The following is a 19,325-nucleotide window of genomic DNA, read 5'->3' on the forward strand; positions in this document are numbered from 1 at the left end:
GCCGGCTTACCAGGATTTAATCCAGTTTAGATGCTGTGCTTGAGTTCAGAGAAGATGTGTGTCCCTTAAGGGAAAAGCATAGTACCCTGCATTTGTTTTTATTGATTACACTTACTTGTCATGAGGGAAACTTTTGTTTGCAGAAAGTGAGATGGAATCATTTGGAAGTTACAGTGATGGAGGGAGGAAGCATCAAAAAATCATTTAAAGAGAAAATAAAATATTGTTTGGTGAGAGACAGTGGAGAATCTTTTTCTCCTTTTGATATCTGGTGTCAGGGCAACTCTTTAAGACTAAATTAGAGAGAAGATGCCAATGTCCTTTAGCAGAAGGTTTCCTCAAATGTGAGTTTTGTATATTAATAAAATCACAGATCAAGTCCCTATTCCTATCTCTGTTATAAGAAATAGCATTGCATGGTGGATTTCCGATCCAATTGAATCATCCAATCTTTCACTAATCTTCAATCTCTTGCTGTATTGTATCTCTTTCCCTGCCACCTACAAATGCACGCATATCTCCTTAACTTGTAAAACACCTTCACTTGATGCATCTATCCCCGCTAGCCCTCATCCTATATCTCTTCTTCCTTTCAGAGGTAAACTCTTTAAGAAGACCATCTATGATCAATACCTCCACTTCCTTTCCTCTCACTCTCTAAACTTTCCTCAGTCTAGCTTCTGATCTCATCATTCAACTGAAACCACTCTCTGCAACATCATAAATGATCTTTTATTTGTCAAACCTGCCTTTTCTTGGTCTTTATTCTTTTTGATGTCTCTGCCGCCTTGGATACTCAATTACCTCTTCTACTTGGCATTCTCTTTTATCTCTAGGTTTTCATGGCTCTGCTCTCCCCCAGTTCTCCTTCCTATCTGACCATTCCTCATCATTTTCCCTTGCAGGGTTTTCATCCAAGTCTTCTTACACTTTATTCCTCTCCATGTATTCTACTAACCATTGATATTGGCCTCCTTGCTGTTCTTTGCACAAGACACTCCATGTCAGAACTACGGGATTTTCATCTTTGCCTCCTGGTTTCCCTGTATTCCCCCAAGTTTCAGTTAAAATCCCACCTTCTACAAGAAGTCTTTCCAAGCCTTGTCCCTACTACTAGTATCTTTCCTCTGAGATTACTTCCTCTTTTCACTGTATATATCTTGGATTTACATAGTTGTTTGCAAGTTGGTTCTCTCACCAGAATGTGAGCTGTCTGAAGACAGAGATTGTTTTTTTGCCCCTTTTTTATACCAGCACTTAACATAAAACCTGGCACATAGTAGTAGGTGCTTAATAAATGTATATTTACTGACAGACTGACTGAATAGAGAGCTAGATTTGAAATCAGGAAGAGCTAGATTGAAATCCCTCTTCCGACATTTTTACCAACTCTGTGTCCCTGAGTAAGTAATGTAACTCCTCAGTATCTCAGGTGGCTCTGGAACTTCTCTCCTGAATCTATATGGTTCAGTGTGCAAGAGAAGAGAGAATTCCTCATGCTCCAGAAATAATCAGTCCTGCCTCAAATTCTAGAATGAGATGTTTTCAGAAATCTACACTAAATGCTACAAGGAAAAGATGACTCAGGTGAGAGTCAGAAAATGGAATCCTAGATCTACTATTAACTGGTTGTAGGGTGTTAGGCAAATCAGTTTATTTCTCTGAACCTCAGTTTCTTTACCTGTAAAATGAGGTGATTAAACTAGATTGTTATACTCACTCACATTTATGTAGTATTTCATAGTTTGCTTAGCACTTTCCTTGTAACAACCCTATGAGGTTAGGGATATAAGTATCACAAGTATCTGCCATCCCTTAAGACCCTAATATTCTATATTTCATGTTCTAATGTCTTTAACATTCTATGTTCTCTGTGCTAAGGTCTCTTTCAGCTCTCACATTTATAATCCTATGGTTATATCTGGAAGAAAACTTCCTTCACCCCACTCTGTTTTAGTGTTAAAATTACATATTGTCTAATTTATTCCGGAACTATTGGGAACAGATTGTGAGAGTCCCACATGTATTACCAACCGTGCTTTGAGAACAAACAAATTAATTTCAAGCCTTGAGGGTCCATTTGAATAAAACCATTAGGTTTTCTGTACTCAGTTCAACCTTAGTAGAACCTTAACTAGGAATGAAGGAGTAAGGCTTTACTCCAAAGAACTGAAATTAAATAATTAAGCTTAGCAAATAGCTAGCATAGTTAGGTTAGAATAGTTAGTTAGTTATAATAATAGTTAGTTAAATATAGCACAGTAAAACATATATCTAGGATTTACATAGTTGTTTGCAAGCTGGTTCTCTCACCAGAATGTGAGCTGTTTGAGGACAGAGACTGGTTTTTTGCCCCTTTTTTATACCAGCACTTAACATAAAACCTGTTAGCTAAAATAGGCAGCTAACAATAGCTTCCTTCTAGTAGCTGGACCCAATTTGAGTACCTCCCCAGCTTTCCTCAAGTCACTGTTCCCCTCTCCCCAATATGAATTTCTTTAAAAGTTGATTTGGGGACATATTTTGTTCCAGTCACCAGGGGCATATTTTGTGTCTGCTTGCTTATGGCATAAAAGAAATTGTTCATTACATCTCTGGTCCAACCCTTTGGAGTAACTAATATTTCATATTTACAGGAAGCTTTCCTCTGTGGAATTCACGGAATCATAAATTCCATAGCCAGGTGAAACCTCAAGAGATCATACAGTCTAGCCTTTGCCTTCAGGCACATAATGTACCATTAAGCTCATTTTGATGAGTCTTCGGAGGCCCAGAGAGGTTAAATTAGTTTCCCAAGATTACAACTAATAAATGTCAGTACGAAGATGAAACATAAGACTTTTTTCCTTCCTACTGCAATGTTTTTTTTTTCTTTTCTCTTGTCCCACTAAGAAAAACAAAACAAAACTCAAAGCAAGCTCCAGGTATCATCCGTATTATCCATTGGAACGTTTCTGTCATACTCACCTAAGCATGGGCACAGTTAATTTAGTTTAAGATAGTGAATATTTATTGAATGAATTAACATATATAAAGCATGTTGCAAACCTTAAAGCATTACATAAATGCTAGTTTTTATTACTGCTGCTACTACTATTATGAGACATGCAAGACTGTGAATAAACTTGGGTCATTCCTATCTTTCCAGCTTTATTTCATGTGCCCCATTATATCTACTCTCTGCTCCCAGGCAAACCGTACTACCTTCTTCACCCTTCATGCCTTTGTGCGCATCCCATCCCATACCTAGACTGCCTTCCTACTACCATTACTTCTGTTGAATTCCTGTAATCAGCACTTAGCACGTTGCCCAGAATATAGTAGGTGCTTACTAAATGTTTATGGAATTGAATTGATCTCCATAGAAGGAGTCTAAAAAAGGCAAGAAACCGTCTCAGCTATCAACACTTAATCTCCTTGCCAAGTGGAGAGACATGGTAGCTAAGAATAAACCACTTTAGAATACAAATTTACTTACAAAACATGAAGGAAAGAAATAGAATATCATAAGTAGTAAAACATCACAAAATATCAGAAGGAAAACAAACCTACAGAAAGGTCATCATGGAACTCAACTAAATCAGATCTTCCAGAGATCGTTTATGGAAGAAACCAAAAGAAAGGACCCCAAAAAAGATGCAAAATGGAACAGATCAGCTGTTTCTCTAGTGATCCATCCTCATAAGTGACAGCAGTGGAACCGCCATATTTAGACACTAATCACTTTGTTACCCAATGCACTATGGGACGAACTATTGTTGTTGGGTCACTGCTGCTGCTGCTCTTTGAAAATGAAGGATGAATAGCAACAGCGTCAACGATGGGAAGAACTAAGAGCATTTAAGAAAAGGAAATCGGGAGGAGCCTGATACCTGATCAACCACATATGGAAGAGATCTACACTCGAGGATCCACAATTTTACAGATACTCGGGATTAAATTTCTAAGTTACCTTAAAGGGAGGGAAGAATGAAGGCAAACAGCCCATAGGCATCCATAGAACGTGCCGGGATGCCATGTGGTGTTGTTTCCTTCCCCTGAGGTGAAGGAAAAGACCAATGGTAAAGAGTGACGTCTGTGTGACAGCCCAGATGCCGTACGCATAAGCCCAAGATGATGAAAGGATCTCCACTATGTAGGGAGGTCCTCTAGGTAGAACGTAAGGAAAGACATGGATGAGAATGAGACAGGATGAGGAGTTGTGGGGTGGTCATGATCTTCATTGAGGGACACAATTTCTAGGCTTCATAGGAAATACTTATTCTCTTGCCTTCCCTTTCCCCTGTTTACAAGATGGTGTGCTAAGCATTAGGGATGGGAAAGCAGGGACTGTCCCTATTCTCAAGAAGTTCACGTTTCAATGGGAAACAAGACATAAACATGCAAGCTAAGGATAGAGTAAATGGAGGCTCATATCAGAGAGGAAGGTTTTAGCAGCTGAGTCAGACCGGGAGAGGATTCCTGCAGAAGATGAGCTTTGAGCTGAGTCTGAAGGGAAGCCAGGGTAGCCAGGAAGTAGAGGTGAAAAGGGAGATCCTTTAGAGCATCAGGAAGTCAAAGGCCTGGAGACAGGACATGGAGAGTTAGGTGTGAGGCATGTAGGCCAGTTTAACTGAGTCAAAGAGTTCTTGGAAGGAAGCAAACTGCAAGAAGACTGGAAGGTTAGGAGGGGGCCAGGTCAGGAAGACCTTTAAGTGATATAAAGGAGCTTTGGTTTTGGTTTTGAAATCTTGGCAATAATAAAGAACTACTGAAGCTCATTGATCAGGGAGAGATCGTCAGAAAAATCACTTTGACAATAAAGGAGAAGATGAATTCAAATGGGGACAGGCTTGAGGAAGAGAGGACAAGGAGAAGTCCATTACAACAATTCAGGGGAGAGGTGCTAAGTCCCTAAACTAAGGTGATGGCTGTATGAGTAGAGAGAAGGTGTTATCTACAAGAGTAGAGATAGAAATGACAACACTGATATGCAACTGGATATAGGGGTGGTAAGACATATACACAGATGTATATAAAACAAATTAGAACATGATAAGGGCATAAACATAAATTTAAATATATAAAAATATATTATACAAAATTTAAATATAAATATATAAATTTAAATATATTACATATAAATATAATATATAGCATATGTTTAAATATTTTAAAATGTAAAGATATATAAATACAAAAGATAAATATGAAGTGCTTTAAGGTCAAGTGAGGGAGAGATTATTTCCATCTCAGGGAATCGCAGAAGAGATAGCATTGAAGAATTAGCAGGATGGGTGTCTATCACTTGGGAAATGGTTAAACAAACAACAAACTCTGGTATGAATGCAATTGAATATTTTTGTTCAGTAGGAAATGACAGCTATGAAGAACTCAGAAAAACATGTGAAGATTTATATGATGTGATGCCAAGAGAAATAAATGGAGCCAGAGGAAAAATATATACAATGACTATGTATGAAGGAAAAGACCAGTAAAGGGAAGCTGGACTCTGAATAACTGGAAAACCAAGAATAGTCCCAGATAATACACCTCCTTCTCTTGTAGAGAGGTAGGGCATGATGGGGGCAGAATGATTCCCTCATTTTCAGACACAGTTTCTATGTTGGTTGTTTTTGTTGAACTGCTCCTTCACTACAAAAGGAGGTTCAATTCCAAGGGGTAAGGGGTCTATCTAGAAATGAGATCTAAATAAATAATTTAAAATAAATAAAAAGAGGGAAAGGGGGAAGATAAATCAGCAGGAAAAAATAGGTGGGACAACAAGCTGAGTTTGAGGACAGAGCAGTTTTTAGGTCATTCCAGGAAAATGGAAGAGCATGGCAAAAGCAGACAGGAAAGCATGAATGAAGGATGGTGAATAATCCAGTCTGTCAGTAGAGACAAGTAAGATGAGGCTGCAAAGGCAAACCAGCTATAGAAGATTTTGAATGCTAGGCTAAAGAGGTTTGAAATTCATTCAGTAGGCAATAGGGAGCCACTGACGTTTTTGAGAGGAAAATTGATGTGAATAGAGATGCGCGTTAGAAAGACAGCCAAATGTGGAGGCATTTGTGAGGTGAGCCAAAGGGATTGCTCCCCCTCTAAAATCTAGTACTGCCTCATTCATTTGGTGTTTAGCTGGTTCTTGAGATTTTTCCTTCTTTCCTTCCTTCATTCCCTTCCCTCCTTCCTTCCTTCCTTCTTTCCTCTTTTCCTCCTTCCTTCCTTCCTTTCCTTCCTTCCTTCATTACTTCCTTACTTCTTTCCTTTCTCTTTTCTTTCTTCTTTCTTGTCCTCCCTCTTTCCCTCCCTCCTTCCTTCCCTTCCTTCCTTCCTTCCTGCCCTCCTTCCTTCCTTTCCCTTCTTCCTTCCCTTCCTTCCCTCCTTCCTTCCTTTCTTCCTTCCTTCCTTCTTTCCTTCCCTTCCTTCCCTCCTTCCTCCCTCCCTCCCTTCCTCCTTTCCTTCTTTCCTTCCTTCCTTCCTTCCTTCCTTCCTTCCTTCCTTCCTTCCTTCCTTCCTTCCTTCTTTCCTTCCTTCCTTCCTTCCTTCCTTCCCTTCCTTCTTTCCTTCATTCTTTCCCTTCCTCCCTTCCTTCCTTCCTTTCTTCTTTCCATTTCTGTCCTCATCTGGCACTAATATGATGAGCTCTCCCTTTCTCCGTATTAATGCTGAACATAGTGCAATCACCTCATCAGATTAGGTTATTTTGACTTAGAACTCCCAAGCTTAAAGAGAACCACCAGCCTCTGCCCTCTTGGTAGCTGGGACTGTAGGCATGTACCCCTACTCTGGGCTTCCTGTGTCATTTCTTATATCATTCTGATGTTCTTTAACTTTTCAAGTTTGTGTCATCTCCCATCAGGGCTACAATCTTCTTTAAAACAAAGCCTCTGCATCTTATCTCTCCACTTTTCCCAGAACCTAGCAGGATACTGAGCACAAAGTCATGAGTAAATTAACCCTTGCTGATTGAATAAAGCCTGCTTTCTAACTAGAAGCGATTCCTTTTTCCATACAAAGGCTCACACATGCTACTCCCTGAGGAGGGAGTGAGGACCCTGTTGTTCTCAGAGGAAGGGGGGTGGTATGCAGTGATAGCGAATGCCAGCAAGCCACACTGACCCCCTACCAGAAAGCTCAGTGGATGTCAGCCACCTTGCAGAAGACTCAAACTGAGCCCACTGGCCTTAGTGGCTTTATTCAAAATATCTCCCAGGACTTGAAATTCATTTAAATCCCTTTGCTCTGAAAACATGTTGTTTTCTTTTCTCCTATTGTTAAGACTTACCTTAAAAGTTTCACCTATTAACCACTGGTTATTTCTATTTCCCAAACCAAATGACATGAAGGTGTATGAGAGTCTTACCACTGAGCTGGAGCTGGTTAGCTGTAGTTATTTTCCAAAAGCATCCAGGCTTAACAAATGAAACACTAGACTCGTAGGTAGGAAGATCTGTTTTCAAATCCTTGCTCAGACCCTTATTAGCTGTATGACCCCGAGGGAGTCTCTTAACTTCTTTGAGTCTGTCTCCTCCCCCTATAAAACAGGAAGAATACTAGCACCAACCTCACAGGGTTGCTGTAAGGATCAAATGACATAATGTACAAAAAACCCTTTGTAGATCTTGCAACCCTTGATGTGGATGAGAACCGTTACTGTTTTTACCTCCTCGGGCCTCACTTTCCTCATCTGTAAAAATATGGGGCTGGACTAGGTAACCCCAAGTTTCTTTCTGTTCTGAAACCCAGGGTATGTAAACTTTTCTGTGCTACAGTTTTTTTTAAATTGGCCAAGTGGGAAGTTCAATACATAATACCTGCCTCAGGCTGCTATTTGAATGTGAGATGCTATAGTGGATTCCCTGTTGGCATCACGCAGCCTCCTGAGGCTCTCCCATATCTCATGGGGGGATTATTTCTCTGGCAGTCAAAAGCAGCCTTCTATTTGCCTGGGGGCCATCCACTAATGCTGTTCTCTGGCACCAGGAGAATGATTTAGTGGACCAGACTCTAGAAAGAGAAGATACTCTGACTATCTCATTCTAAGTATCTGGTTTAATACAGTGAATGACACCACAGTGGTTCAGGAATCAATTAATGTACACAGGGACGGGCAGCCAGCAATGTAATTTCTATTACAAATTGCAAGGCTCTGGGATTTCATCTGAAATCATTTGACTTCTCGTGACGTCAGTTTTATCACATATATAGTAGTAGGAACAACCGAGCTCATAGGATTTTAGAATTATAGGGCTGAGAAAGGTTCTTAAAACTATTTGCCAGAGGTAGAATCGGCCTTAAAACACAGAATGCTAGAGCCAGAAAAGATCTTACTGGTTACCTAATTCAATACCACCATCATTTACAGATGCCAGTCTGGAGATAGGTCAAGTGTAGTGACTTGCCCAACAAGTTAATAGCAGAGTCAGGATTATAATCCATGTCTCCAGACTTCTAGCTGAGTGTGTTTGTGTGTGTTTCTCACCCCAACACACTGTCTTCATGTGTAAAGTATTTCTACAATCTCCAGAAGTTCTCAGGACAAACTCACCTAATAGGTTACCTTAGACAATTTATGGAACAAAATGGACAATACTTAACCACCTTGGGTTTATGGAAAAGAACTTGTTTTTTGGTTTTGTGGAGAGCTGTGTGTGGGTATAGATGTTGGGTTTCTGTTTTTGGAAACCAGACCAGGGAAATGAGCAGGTGGTAGAGAGAATTACCAGTCATGGGGGATATGGTGATAGCAAAATAAAAGAGGATTCCTGGAGAAGGGGGGATCTGAAATGAATTTTTAATAAAGCCCATTTTGATAAAGCTAGTTAATAAATTTTAGAGAAGCCTAGTCCCTGAATTAATAGAGCTTACAGTTAGTAAGAGAAAAAGGATAAGGAGAAAGAAAAAGGAGAAAAAGATACAAACCTATACAGTATTATATATTATACAAGTGGATTAAATACTTGTTAACAGTGGGTAGCCTTGGAGAAAAGTGTGCCAGGAATATTCTAGAGTGCTCAGTGAAGAAGGTAACCTCTGAGTAGAGCCTTAATGGCTGGGAATAAATTCAGGTACAGAGGGAGAGCATGGACTTTCTAGGCACAAGTAACAGCCGGATGAAAGGCATGAAGATGGAAAGCATATTTACATTTTTTAAAAAATCAATGTCAAGCACAATATGAGGAGTTTTGGCTTAGAAGAAGCTCACATGGAAAAATCTTGGGAGTTTTACTAAACTGCCTCAGTACGCATCAACAGCTTGATATAGCCTCAGGGGAAAACTAAAGCTAGTATCATTTTAATTTGCATTAAAAAAAAAACATAATGTCCAGAATGGACCCAGAAGCAGTCGAGGCATAGTGGATAGGGAGCTGGCCTTGGAGTCAGGATGACCAGGGTTCATGTCCTACCTCTGATCTCTATAAGGACACACAGATGTGTGTCCTGGGACAGGTCACCCAGTCTCTTAGTGTGCTAAGCAGTTTTCCTTTTTTTATGAAAGACTGAAAGTTGCAGAAAAAGTACCATCCTTTGCTGGTAGTGGGAGTATCCTCATCCAGGAGCTCTCCACATCAAAGAAATCCTAGGTCTGGTACCTACTGCAGCCCTATCCTACTGTCCAGAACAAGGGACATATTAGATACACCATGTAGACTACAAAAACCTAATGAGACCTCCTCTGCTGTATTGGGGTCCCATTTTAGGAGGGACAGGGTGTGTCCAAAAAAGGGAGATGAGGATGGCAAGGGGCCTTGAAGCTCTCTCGTATGAATATAGAATCAAGCTCGTTGAGAGTAGCAGCTAGGTGGTGCAGTGGGTAGAGTGCTGGGCCTGGAGTCAGGAATACCTGAGTTCAAATCGGGCCTCAGACACTTATTGGCTGTGTGACCCTGGGCATGTCACTTAACCCTCTTTGCCTCAGTTTCCTCATCTGTAAAGTGAGCTGGAGATAGGAATGGCAAACCTTTCCAGTATCTTTGCCAAGAAAACCCCAAACAGAATCACTAAGTGTCTGACAGAACTGAACAACAACACTTTGAGAGTAAGGAATATTTAATTTTTTTTTCTTAGTATCGCATTCCTACCATAGTTCCTGGAACATAAGAGGTACTTAATAAATTCATGCTAATTATAGATCAGTTGAAGTCACTATGTACAGTTCAGTGTGCGGAAGACTAAAGAGAAATATGTCCTTTGAATATTTGAAGAGCTCTTATATGGAAAAAGAATAGATTTGTTCTTTGTTTTTCTAAAGATTGGGACTAGAAAAATGGGTAAACATTACAAGGAGGCAGATTTTGAATCATAGAGGAGAACTTCCTTGCCGTTAGAGCTGTCCAACAACAGAACTGGCTGTTTCACAAATTAGCAAGTTTTTGTCACTAAAAATATCCAAGCAGAAGCCAAACATCAGCGCTATCCCGGGAGCGATTACTGTATGAGGTGAAAGGTTGGATTACCTGGCCTGGCTTCAAAGAAGGCTAAGAGTTGGAAGGAAAATTGAAGATTATTTAGCCTAAGCTCCTTATTCTAGAGATAAGCAACCTGGCCATCAGCCCAGGAAACACAGTTAATAGAAGAGTGAGGACTTGAACCCAGATGTGGTGATTCCTTTTCAAATACTCTTTCCAATGTACCTACAAGGAGCTTTCCAAATCTGAAACTGATTCTTGGATCCAGGAGAACATTGGTTCAAATCTCATTTCTAACACTTAAGAGTTTTGTAACCATGAGAAAGTGTTGTAACTCCTTTGAGATTCAATTCCTTCATCTGAAAAATGAGAACATAGTAGAGGGCTGTTTTCTTGGGCAGCTAGTGGTACAGCAGATAGAGTGCTGGCCCTGGAGTCAGGAGGACCTGTGTTCAACCAGCCTCAGACATTTACTAGTCGAGTGACCTTGGGCAAGTCATTTAACTGTGTTTGCCTCAGTTTCCTTGTCTGTATGTAAATGAGCTGAAGAAGGAAATGACAAACCACTGAATTATCTTTGCCAAGAAAACCCCAAATGGGGTCATGAAAACTTGGATAAGATTGAAACGAATCAGTGACAGAGAATTGTTTTAAGTTTGATAAATTCAAATTGGATGATGGAATGGTTTTTGTGGGTGCAAGTACTCATTTGTCTAATCTTGACTCAGTTTACTTTTATGTGACACTTTAAAGGAACATCTTAATATCTGGGCTTTAGATTATCCGTTCCAAGCTAAATATGTTACAAGGCAGAAGTGTGGCAGGTAGGCAGTTTCTGAGCACATGGAATTCCATTACAGGGCACCTTCATAGCCCGCTAGAGTTAAGACACTCTAGCCATAACACAGTATATTCTTTGATAAGATGTGGTCAAATCTTGCTTCTTCATTCTTCCTCTTCCCTTTTTTTCTTTTTCTTTTCTTTTCTTTCTTTCTTTTTTTTTTTTTTTTTTTTTGTCGTTTAGTCATTTCCGGTCATACCTGACTCCTCATGGCTCCTTTTTGGAGCTTTCTTGGAAAACTTTTGTCATGGGTTATAGCATGGTATGGCAAAGAAGACCACTGAATTCGGGGTAAGATCTGGGGCTTGAGTTCAAATCCAGCTCTCCCACATCATACCAATTTGACCACCTTTGGCAAGTCACTTCATTTCTCTGGGCCTTACTTTTCTCATCTGTAAATGAAGAGGTTAGACTGGATGACCTTTCCATCTCCAAATCAATGATCTTATTTTCCTTTTTGGATGTACAATCATTGTAAACTTTCTATTTTGATGTTATGGTAATTGTTGGGTATCATGTTTATAATGATAGACTCCAATATGGAATCACTTAGGCTAAGTGGTCCTAACACCTACAGAAATACATGGGCAGTTTGTACTTTTCCATTGTTAATTCTCTGTTAGGCTGGTGAGGCTGCAGCTTTTTGACTGGATGAACTCTTGGCCTGCTTACAAAGCCATTCTCTTTCTGCCTTAGTTAGCATTAGACCCTCCTACCAGTTATGAGTATGTTTCTTCCCCCACACATCTCCTTCACCCTCAGACTGGGGCAAATCTCTTTTAAGTGGGGAGAAACCTCTGTGTTCATGTTGCCATAGTGTGTGTATTTTCTTTGTTTCCCTGTTTGCTGTATCCCATAACAATAAAGCTTGTGACTGTATTTCTAGAAATCCCAAATCCAGTTATTTTCTTTAATCTGACCCTTGAGAGGCCAAATAAAGCATATTGTCATTCAAGAAGCCATGAACCCTACTACAAGATAACAGAAAGTGAGAGTTGATAGGCACCTCAGAGACAATCTGATCCCCTAAATTCTACAGACAAGGAACTGTCCCAGTAGATTCTCTGTGGGGTGTTTAAAGCCATGTAGACAAGTCTCCTATCTCTCAATCCTGGCCTCATTCCACTGAACCAAGCTCCCAAATGCATTTTTTCACAGTCAAACTTAAGTCAAGTTTTTAATATCTATTACTTTATTTGGTGACACCCTACGCAAGATCCATCTTACATCAGGGAGCACTGGGACTTTTGTTTGGGCAGCAAATGAAATTTGTGATGAACGTGCCAAGGCACCGTTTAAACATCCAAGATGTGAATGTTATTTAAAGGAAGCAGGAATTCAGAGTGTTCCCTTTTCACTCAAACATGAAGATCTGGTTCTTGTTGTAAGAGGATCCTGTGATGTCGTGAATATTTGCCCAAGACTGACATTTGAATGTTGTTGCCGGAAGAATGGCAATGAGTGGGCTTTTATTAATTCGGCACCTTGACTGGTCCATTTCAGGTGGAATCCCGTTCATCTTGACCGGAGAGTTTTTCCAACAGTCTCAGCGGCCAGCTGCCTTCATGATTGCAGGGACGGTCAACTGGCTCTCCAATTTTGCAGTGGGGCTCCTTTTCCCATACATTGTGGTATGTTCTATGGTGGTAGCTATTTTCCTTCCACTTTTTCCTAAGGATCTCTGCAACTCTAAAAAAGAGGGATGAGGAGCTAAGAGCCAGAGGAGAAATGATGACCTTCTATATAAAGATGAATTTGTTTAGGAGAAAGGTAATCGATCTTTCCAAACTGCTCATCCCATGACAAGAGGAGAGCGATTTGTACTTACGGTTAAATACAGAGAGAAAATCTCTACTTAGCACGTTATAGTGGAAAGGGCACTGGCTCTGGAATTAGAGGTCCAGGGTTTGAATCCCCCCTCTGATGATTGTTACTCATAGGACCTTGAATAAGTCACAACCTCCCTGGGCTTTGATTTCCTCATTTATAAAATGACGGGGTTAGGTTAGATGGCCTCTGGGGTTCTTTCATATTCCAGATTTGGGATTCTGTTTTTCACTCCCCGCTTTGATAGTGGAAAGTAACTTTATCTCTCCGGGCCTCAGTTTCCTTATCTATAAAATGAAAGGTTCAAATTATATTAAGCCCCTTTCAAACGCTTAATATTCTGTCCTGTGCTGAGGTTCCTTCCAAATAAAAGTATTCTCTCCCTCCTCCAATTTTTCTGCAGCTCCATACCTGAATATCAACCCTGTATTGTTATATGAATGTCTATACTCTTCCCCCTCCAAAAAAAGGATCATAAACTCTTTGAGGAAAGGGATTGTCATTTTTTATCATCAGTGCTTAGTATAAGCTTACTGATTGAGTGATTGATAAAGCATTAATTAAGGCTTACCATATGCCATGGGTGTATGCTGAGCATTGGGAATGCAGATACAAGAAAACAAAATATTTCCTTCCCAAAGAGAATATATTCTAATGGTCAGAGACTACACATAAAGGAGAGCTACAAAGAACAATGGCATGGCTTGCAATTAGCCAAGCAGTGATGTGGAGGCCTGGTTCCAGACAAGAGGAAGTGAAAGCTCCCTTATCATAACCCAGCATCCCAAGGCAGAGTCCAAAATTCCAGTAGAAGTGGAATGAGGACAATGGAGACAGTGGCAACAGTGCAGGCAGTGTGGTTTGCAGACAGCCATGTCGGTGGCAGCCCCTTAATAAATGTTAGCTGAATTAAATTGAATTCCAATTCTAACAGTTTAGGTTTTAAGCCCCCACCAGCTTTGACATTCTCTGCTTTTAAATTAATTTCTTTTAGCCACTTTAGATGGGCCTATCACTGACACAAATATGATCTAGGAACATGCCTTGGAATGTGGCATCAGGTAGTCACAAATTTCATTTAATATTTTTCTGGAGTCAAACAAACTCTCTTAGCTGGATTCATAAAATGGTACATTGTCTTTGTGGTCAAATTTAAACTTTAAATGACTCTTCCAGGCATGAAAATTTTGTACAAACTTAACAAGAGTCAGTAAAATATTCATAATGCTTAGGGAGACCTATAGCCTGAGATTTCAAATGTTCCCTAAGAATTAAATTGAATGTCAATCCATTCTTCCCCACACTTTTCAGTTGCTAAATATAGCAGCAGCACCAGTCTTTAAGATGAGGACAGACTGAGAAGGTCTTTTGTTTCCTCATCTGGCACTTAAATGCCAGGGGTAGATTTCTAAATGACTGCTAAGGTCTCCTTCCATTCTAACATTCTATGGTTCCTCTATGATTTTAACAACATCTTTGCAATATGTTTCACCAGAAGCTTGGCAATGAGATGTATTATATTGAAAGGGCAATGGGGTCCTCTACAACGGTCCCGGAGACCTGGATTTGAGGCCCAGCTCTACCAGCTGTGTGACTTTGGATAAGTCGTTTAATCTCTCTGGTCTCAGTTTCCTTTTATCTATAAAATGACCCCTTTGCGCAAAATAGTGGTCGCTTCCCAATCTAAAATTTTCTGAATTAAACTGGTCTATCAGGCAATTAAAAAAAATATAACCTTAAATCATACCATATTTTAAAGACCTCTACCTCAGTCACAAATGATATTTTTGAAAACACACACAACTGTAACCGATTCAAGGGGAGTAATGAAGCAAAATTATCCCCATGGTTTCTATTTCACTGGTAGTAATGATGTTTGCTCACTTCTCAGTCGGTATAAATCATTCTCAAGTTACTGTCACATCTTCTTTTCCTTTTCTCCCAAAATGACAGATACATGGATGGAAAGGGAAAGGAAGCAGGCAGTTGTGGGGCATAGTGGATAGAACACTCAATTTGGAGTTAGAAAAACTTGAGTTCAAATGCTCCCTCAGATATCTACCATCAGTGTGACCCTGGGCAAGTCGCTTAACTTCTGTATGCTTCAGTTCCTTTATCTGAAAGTGAAGATAATGATAGCACCTACCTCACAGGGTGGGGCAGCTAGGTGGCACAGTGCATAGAGTGCCAGAACTGTTTCTTAGGAAGACTCACGTTCCTGAGTCCAAATCTGGTCTCAGACACATACTACTGGATATGTCATTTGCCCTGTTTGCCTTAGTTTCTTCATCTGTAAAATGAGCTGGAGAAAGACATGGCAAACCACTCCAGCATCTTTGCCAAGAAAACCCCCAACTGGGGTCACAAAGAGTCAAACACAACTAAGACAACTGAACATCGACAACAATCTCACAGGGTTGTTGTGAGAATCAAAGGAAGTGATATTAATAAAGCACTTGTCAAATCTTAAAGTGCTACAGAAGTGTTAGCTATTATCATAAGTAGCTATGAGCAGAACATCTTGTCTCTCCTTAGATTTCCTTTTATGGATTTTTCCTCTGCCTGCATCATTTCTTTCTGTGTATTTATAACTATGTCATATTTATAAGTAGAACCATTGCTTGGAGGTAGATGGGAAAATGAAAAGAAAGAAAGAAAGCAGAAATAGTGATATTTTTTTTCTGTTTGTACTCTCAAGGAGAATGATGTTCAAGTTGGGAAGTAAAAACCAAAAATGGTTATTAGGTCATTGAAATCCAATATAGTATTAATAATACTCCCATTTCTATAGTGATTTAAGTTTTACAAAGGAGGTAGGTAGTTCATTTATTTTTATCTCCATTTTAAAGATAAAGGGTTGACGTGATCGGTCGAAGATAAATGAGGAGATGAAAAGAGGGTACCTAGCTGTCCTTTGACATCCAATCACCAAACTCTTACAAATGATATTGCAGCATTCTTTAAAAATAAACTGATGGTTGTCATTTGTTTTCATTGATCTTTGAATAAAAAAATGGGTGGTAACAAGATTAGCAAATATCCTGATTTTCCAAAGAGAGGAAGAGGTAGATACTCCAAACTATTGGCTATGGGGTTAATTAGCTCTAATATCTGTCAAAATTCTAGAAATTATAATAATTGCTTGAATTCATATAACTTTTTAAAAAGTTGGCAAAATGCTTTCCACACAGGAACTCATTTGATTGTCACAACTAGCCGCTTTGGTAGGTACAGTTGCTATCATTATGTCCATTTTGCAGATGAAAAAAAAATGAAATTAGGGAAAGTCAACAGATTTCCTGATGGTCAGAGGCAGGATTTTCTGATTCTAGAAGAGAAGTTCTTAACAGGGGTACATGAACTTATAGATAGACAGATAGATAGATAGATATTAGTTCAATATAATTGATTTTCTTTTAAATCCTATATATTTTATTTTGTACATATAAAAACATTTTGAGAAGGGGTCCATAAGTTTCATTATACTTCTAAACAGATCTCTGTCATAAAAAAAGGTTAAGAATCTCTGCTCTAAAAGGCTGGGATAAATCTAGTATGAAAAACTTTATCAGGAATAAATGTAAAGTCCCATTCATAGATTCAAAAATTCAATTGTACATATCTATAGGATAGCAGAGATGTGCCAAAACAATAGTGAAAATTAAGAAATACCTGAGGGTTTTAGTAGGCAGGAAGCTCAGTTTAAATCAAGGTGACATGATATTGAAAATAGCTACCATATAATGAGCAGTATAATCTCTAGAAGGAAGAAGATTATGATTCTCCTGCACTATCATGGATCTGATAGAGGCATACCTCAGAGATACTGTGAGTTCAATTCCAGACTGCCTTAATAAAGTGAATATCACAATAAAGCAAGTCAAATGATTTTTTTTGTTTTGCATATAAAAGTCTTGTTTATACTACTATAGTTAATTAAGTATGCAATAGTATCATATCTAAAAAACAAATGTGCATACCTTAATTTAAAAACATTTCACCATCATCTGAGCCTTAAGCAAGTCCTAATATTTTTGCTGGTGAGGGTCTTGCCTTAGTGTTAATGGCTGCTGACTGGTCAGGGTGGTGGTTGCCAAAGGTTGGAGTGGCAGTGGCAATTTCTTAAAATAAGGCAACAATGAATTGGCACTTCCTTTCACTTGAACACTTGGAGGCCATTGTAGGGTTATCAATTGGCCTAATTTCAACATTATTGTGTTTCAAGGAATAGAGAGGCCAGAGGAGAGGGAGAGAGACGGGGAATGACTGGTTGGTGGAGCAGTCAGAACACACACCCAACATTTATCGATTAAGTTCATCATCTTACAGTTCATGGTGCCCCAAAATAATTGTGATAGTAACATCAAAGATCACTGATCACAGATCACAGTAGTGGATGTAATAATAATGAAAAAGTTTGAAACGTTGCAAGAATTACTAAAATGTGACACAGAGACATGATATGAGCACATGCTGTTGGAAAAATGGCACCAATAGACTTGCTCGATGCAGGATTGCCACAGTTTGTTCAGTCTGTTACAAAAAAATAAAACAAAAACCAACCCTACAATATCTGTGAAGCACAACAAAGCACAGCACAATAAAACAAGATATGCTTGTATCTGGAATGTCCTGTTTTGAAAGAACATTGGCCATTTTGGAGCACGTCCAGTCATGGATGGCAACATAAATGTGCTAAAAGACACTCCACTCCACATTTAGTTGAAGAAACACAGGATGTTTAGCCTTGGAAGGAGAAAACTTGGCTTGGGAAGAAGACCTGATATTTGTCTTCTAGTATTTAGGAGGCAGTCATGTGGAAGACAGACTGGACTAGTTCTACATAGCTGCAGGGGAATGAGAGGGGGTGGAGAATTCGGATCAACAGTTGGAAGTTGCAGAGAGCGATTTTAGTGTAATATGCCAAAAAAAAAAACCAAAAAAATTCTTACTGCTAAGGCTTTCCAAAATGGGTTACCTTTGGGAAATGGGAAAGTACTTTAAGTCCTGTTTCTTTGAAGGTCCATGAGCAGAGGGTGGGTCACTCTTTGTCAGGGCTGTTGTAGAGGGTGGTGAGTCATGTCTGACTCAGCTACCCCATTTGGGATTTTCTTGGCAGAGATACCGGAGTGGCTTGCCATTTTCTTCTTGAGTTCTTTTTAGAGATGAGGAACTGAAGCAAACAGGGTTAAGTGACTTGCCCAGGGTCACACAGCTAAGAAGTGGTCGGATTTGAGCTCAGGAAAATGTCTTCCCATTTCTAGGCATAGTGGTCTCTGCATTGCGCCATCTAGGTTTCCATTGTAGAGAGGAATCCTGTTCAAATATAGGTTGCACAAAGAGACCACTGAAGTCCCTTCTGGCTCTGAGGCTCTATGATGCTATTGTGATAGTTTAGTTAAGAAGACAAGAAGGACCTGAGCTAGTCTGCTACCAGTCAAAGTACGTAAAAAGGATCAGATGCAAGAGAAATGGCAGAAGCAGAAACCTAAAGACTCAGTATAATTAATCAAATTAATAATAATCAAATACAGTCAAAGTTTCTTCTTCTATAAATGGTAACTAAAATGGTAGCATGCTGCAAAGCTACTGAGAGGAGGAAGGAGGTGAGATAGAGAATGTGGAGAGTTGCCAGGAAAGATGAACATAAAGGATCATAGGGAAGGAAACAACATCTTCTGAAGAATAATGAAAAGACTTGGAATTATTATGCCTAAAGAATGGAAAGCAAACAGGAACCTGGCTGATTTCCTTGAGTTTATAAAGAAGGTTGAAGCACTGTGCTTTTTATTTAAGAAAATCTAATGCTTGTAGATTTCACGCTTGTAGGTTTTATAACTTGGCCCCTTTCTATCTTTCCCATCTTCTTATGCTCCTGCAAGCCCTAAGAGCCTGCTACATTGATCTTCTTGTAGCAACCTCTCCCACCTCTGTGAGTTTGTGCAGGCCATCCCCCATTCCCAGAATGCATTACCCCTTCACCTCCAAGCCTTAAGTCTCCCTGACTTCCTTCAAGACTCAGTCCAAAGCCCACCTTCTGCGGGAAGCCATCCCCCCTCCCCAGCCCAGCTGCTAATGCCTCTTCTTTCAGATTTGTGGTTGTTCTGACTGTCTGACTCTTTGTGATCCCATTGGGGTTTTCTTGACAAATATACTGCAATAGTTTTCCATTTCCTTCTCCAGCTCATTTTACAGATGAGGAAACTGAGACAAACAGGGTGAAGTGATTTGCCCAGAGTCACACAGCTAGTGCCTGTTCAAGG

General features: G+C 39.6%; 1 protein-coding gene across 3 annotated transcripts in view; it reads left to right on the top strand.

The window, feature by feature from the left end:
* Positions 1-19,325, top strand: part of SLC2A9 (solute carrier family 2 member 9) — a 313,753-nt gene that overhangs the window by 260,104 nt on the left and 34,324 nt on the right. For 2 of the 3 annotated variants that reach the window (XM_036763747.1, XM_036763745.1), the window contains one exon: positions 12,739-12,866. In XM_036763747.1, coding sequence (XP_036619642.1) covers positions 12,739-12,866 — 128 coding nt within the window. Of the gene's footprint in view, positions 1-12,738; positions 12,867-15,911; positions 15,968-19,325 lie in introns of those variants that run through there. The other variant, XM_036763748.1, reaches the window with a different exon arrangement.

Source organism: Trichosurus vulpecula, chromosome 6 (genome assembly GCF_011100635.1).
Source record: "Trichosurus vulpecula isolate mTriVul1 chromosome 6, mTriVul1.pri, whole genome shotgun sequence".
Taxonomy (NCBI): domain Eukaryota; kingdom Metazoa; phylum Chordata; class Mammalia; order Diprotodontia; family Phalangeridae; genus Trichosurus; species Trichosurus vulpecula.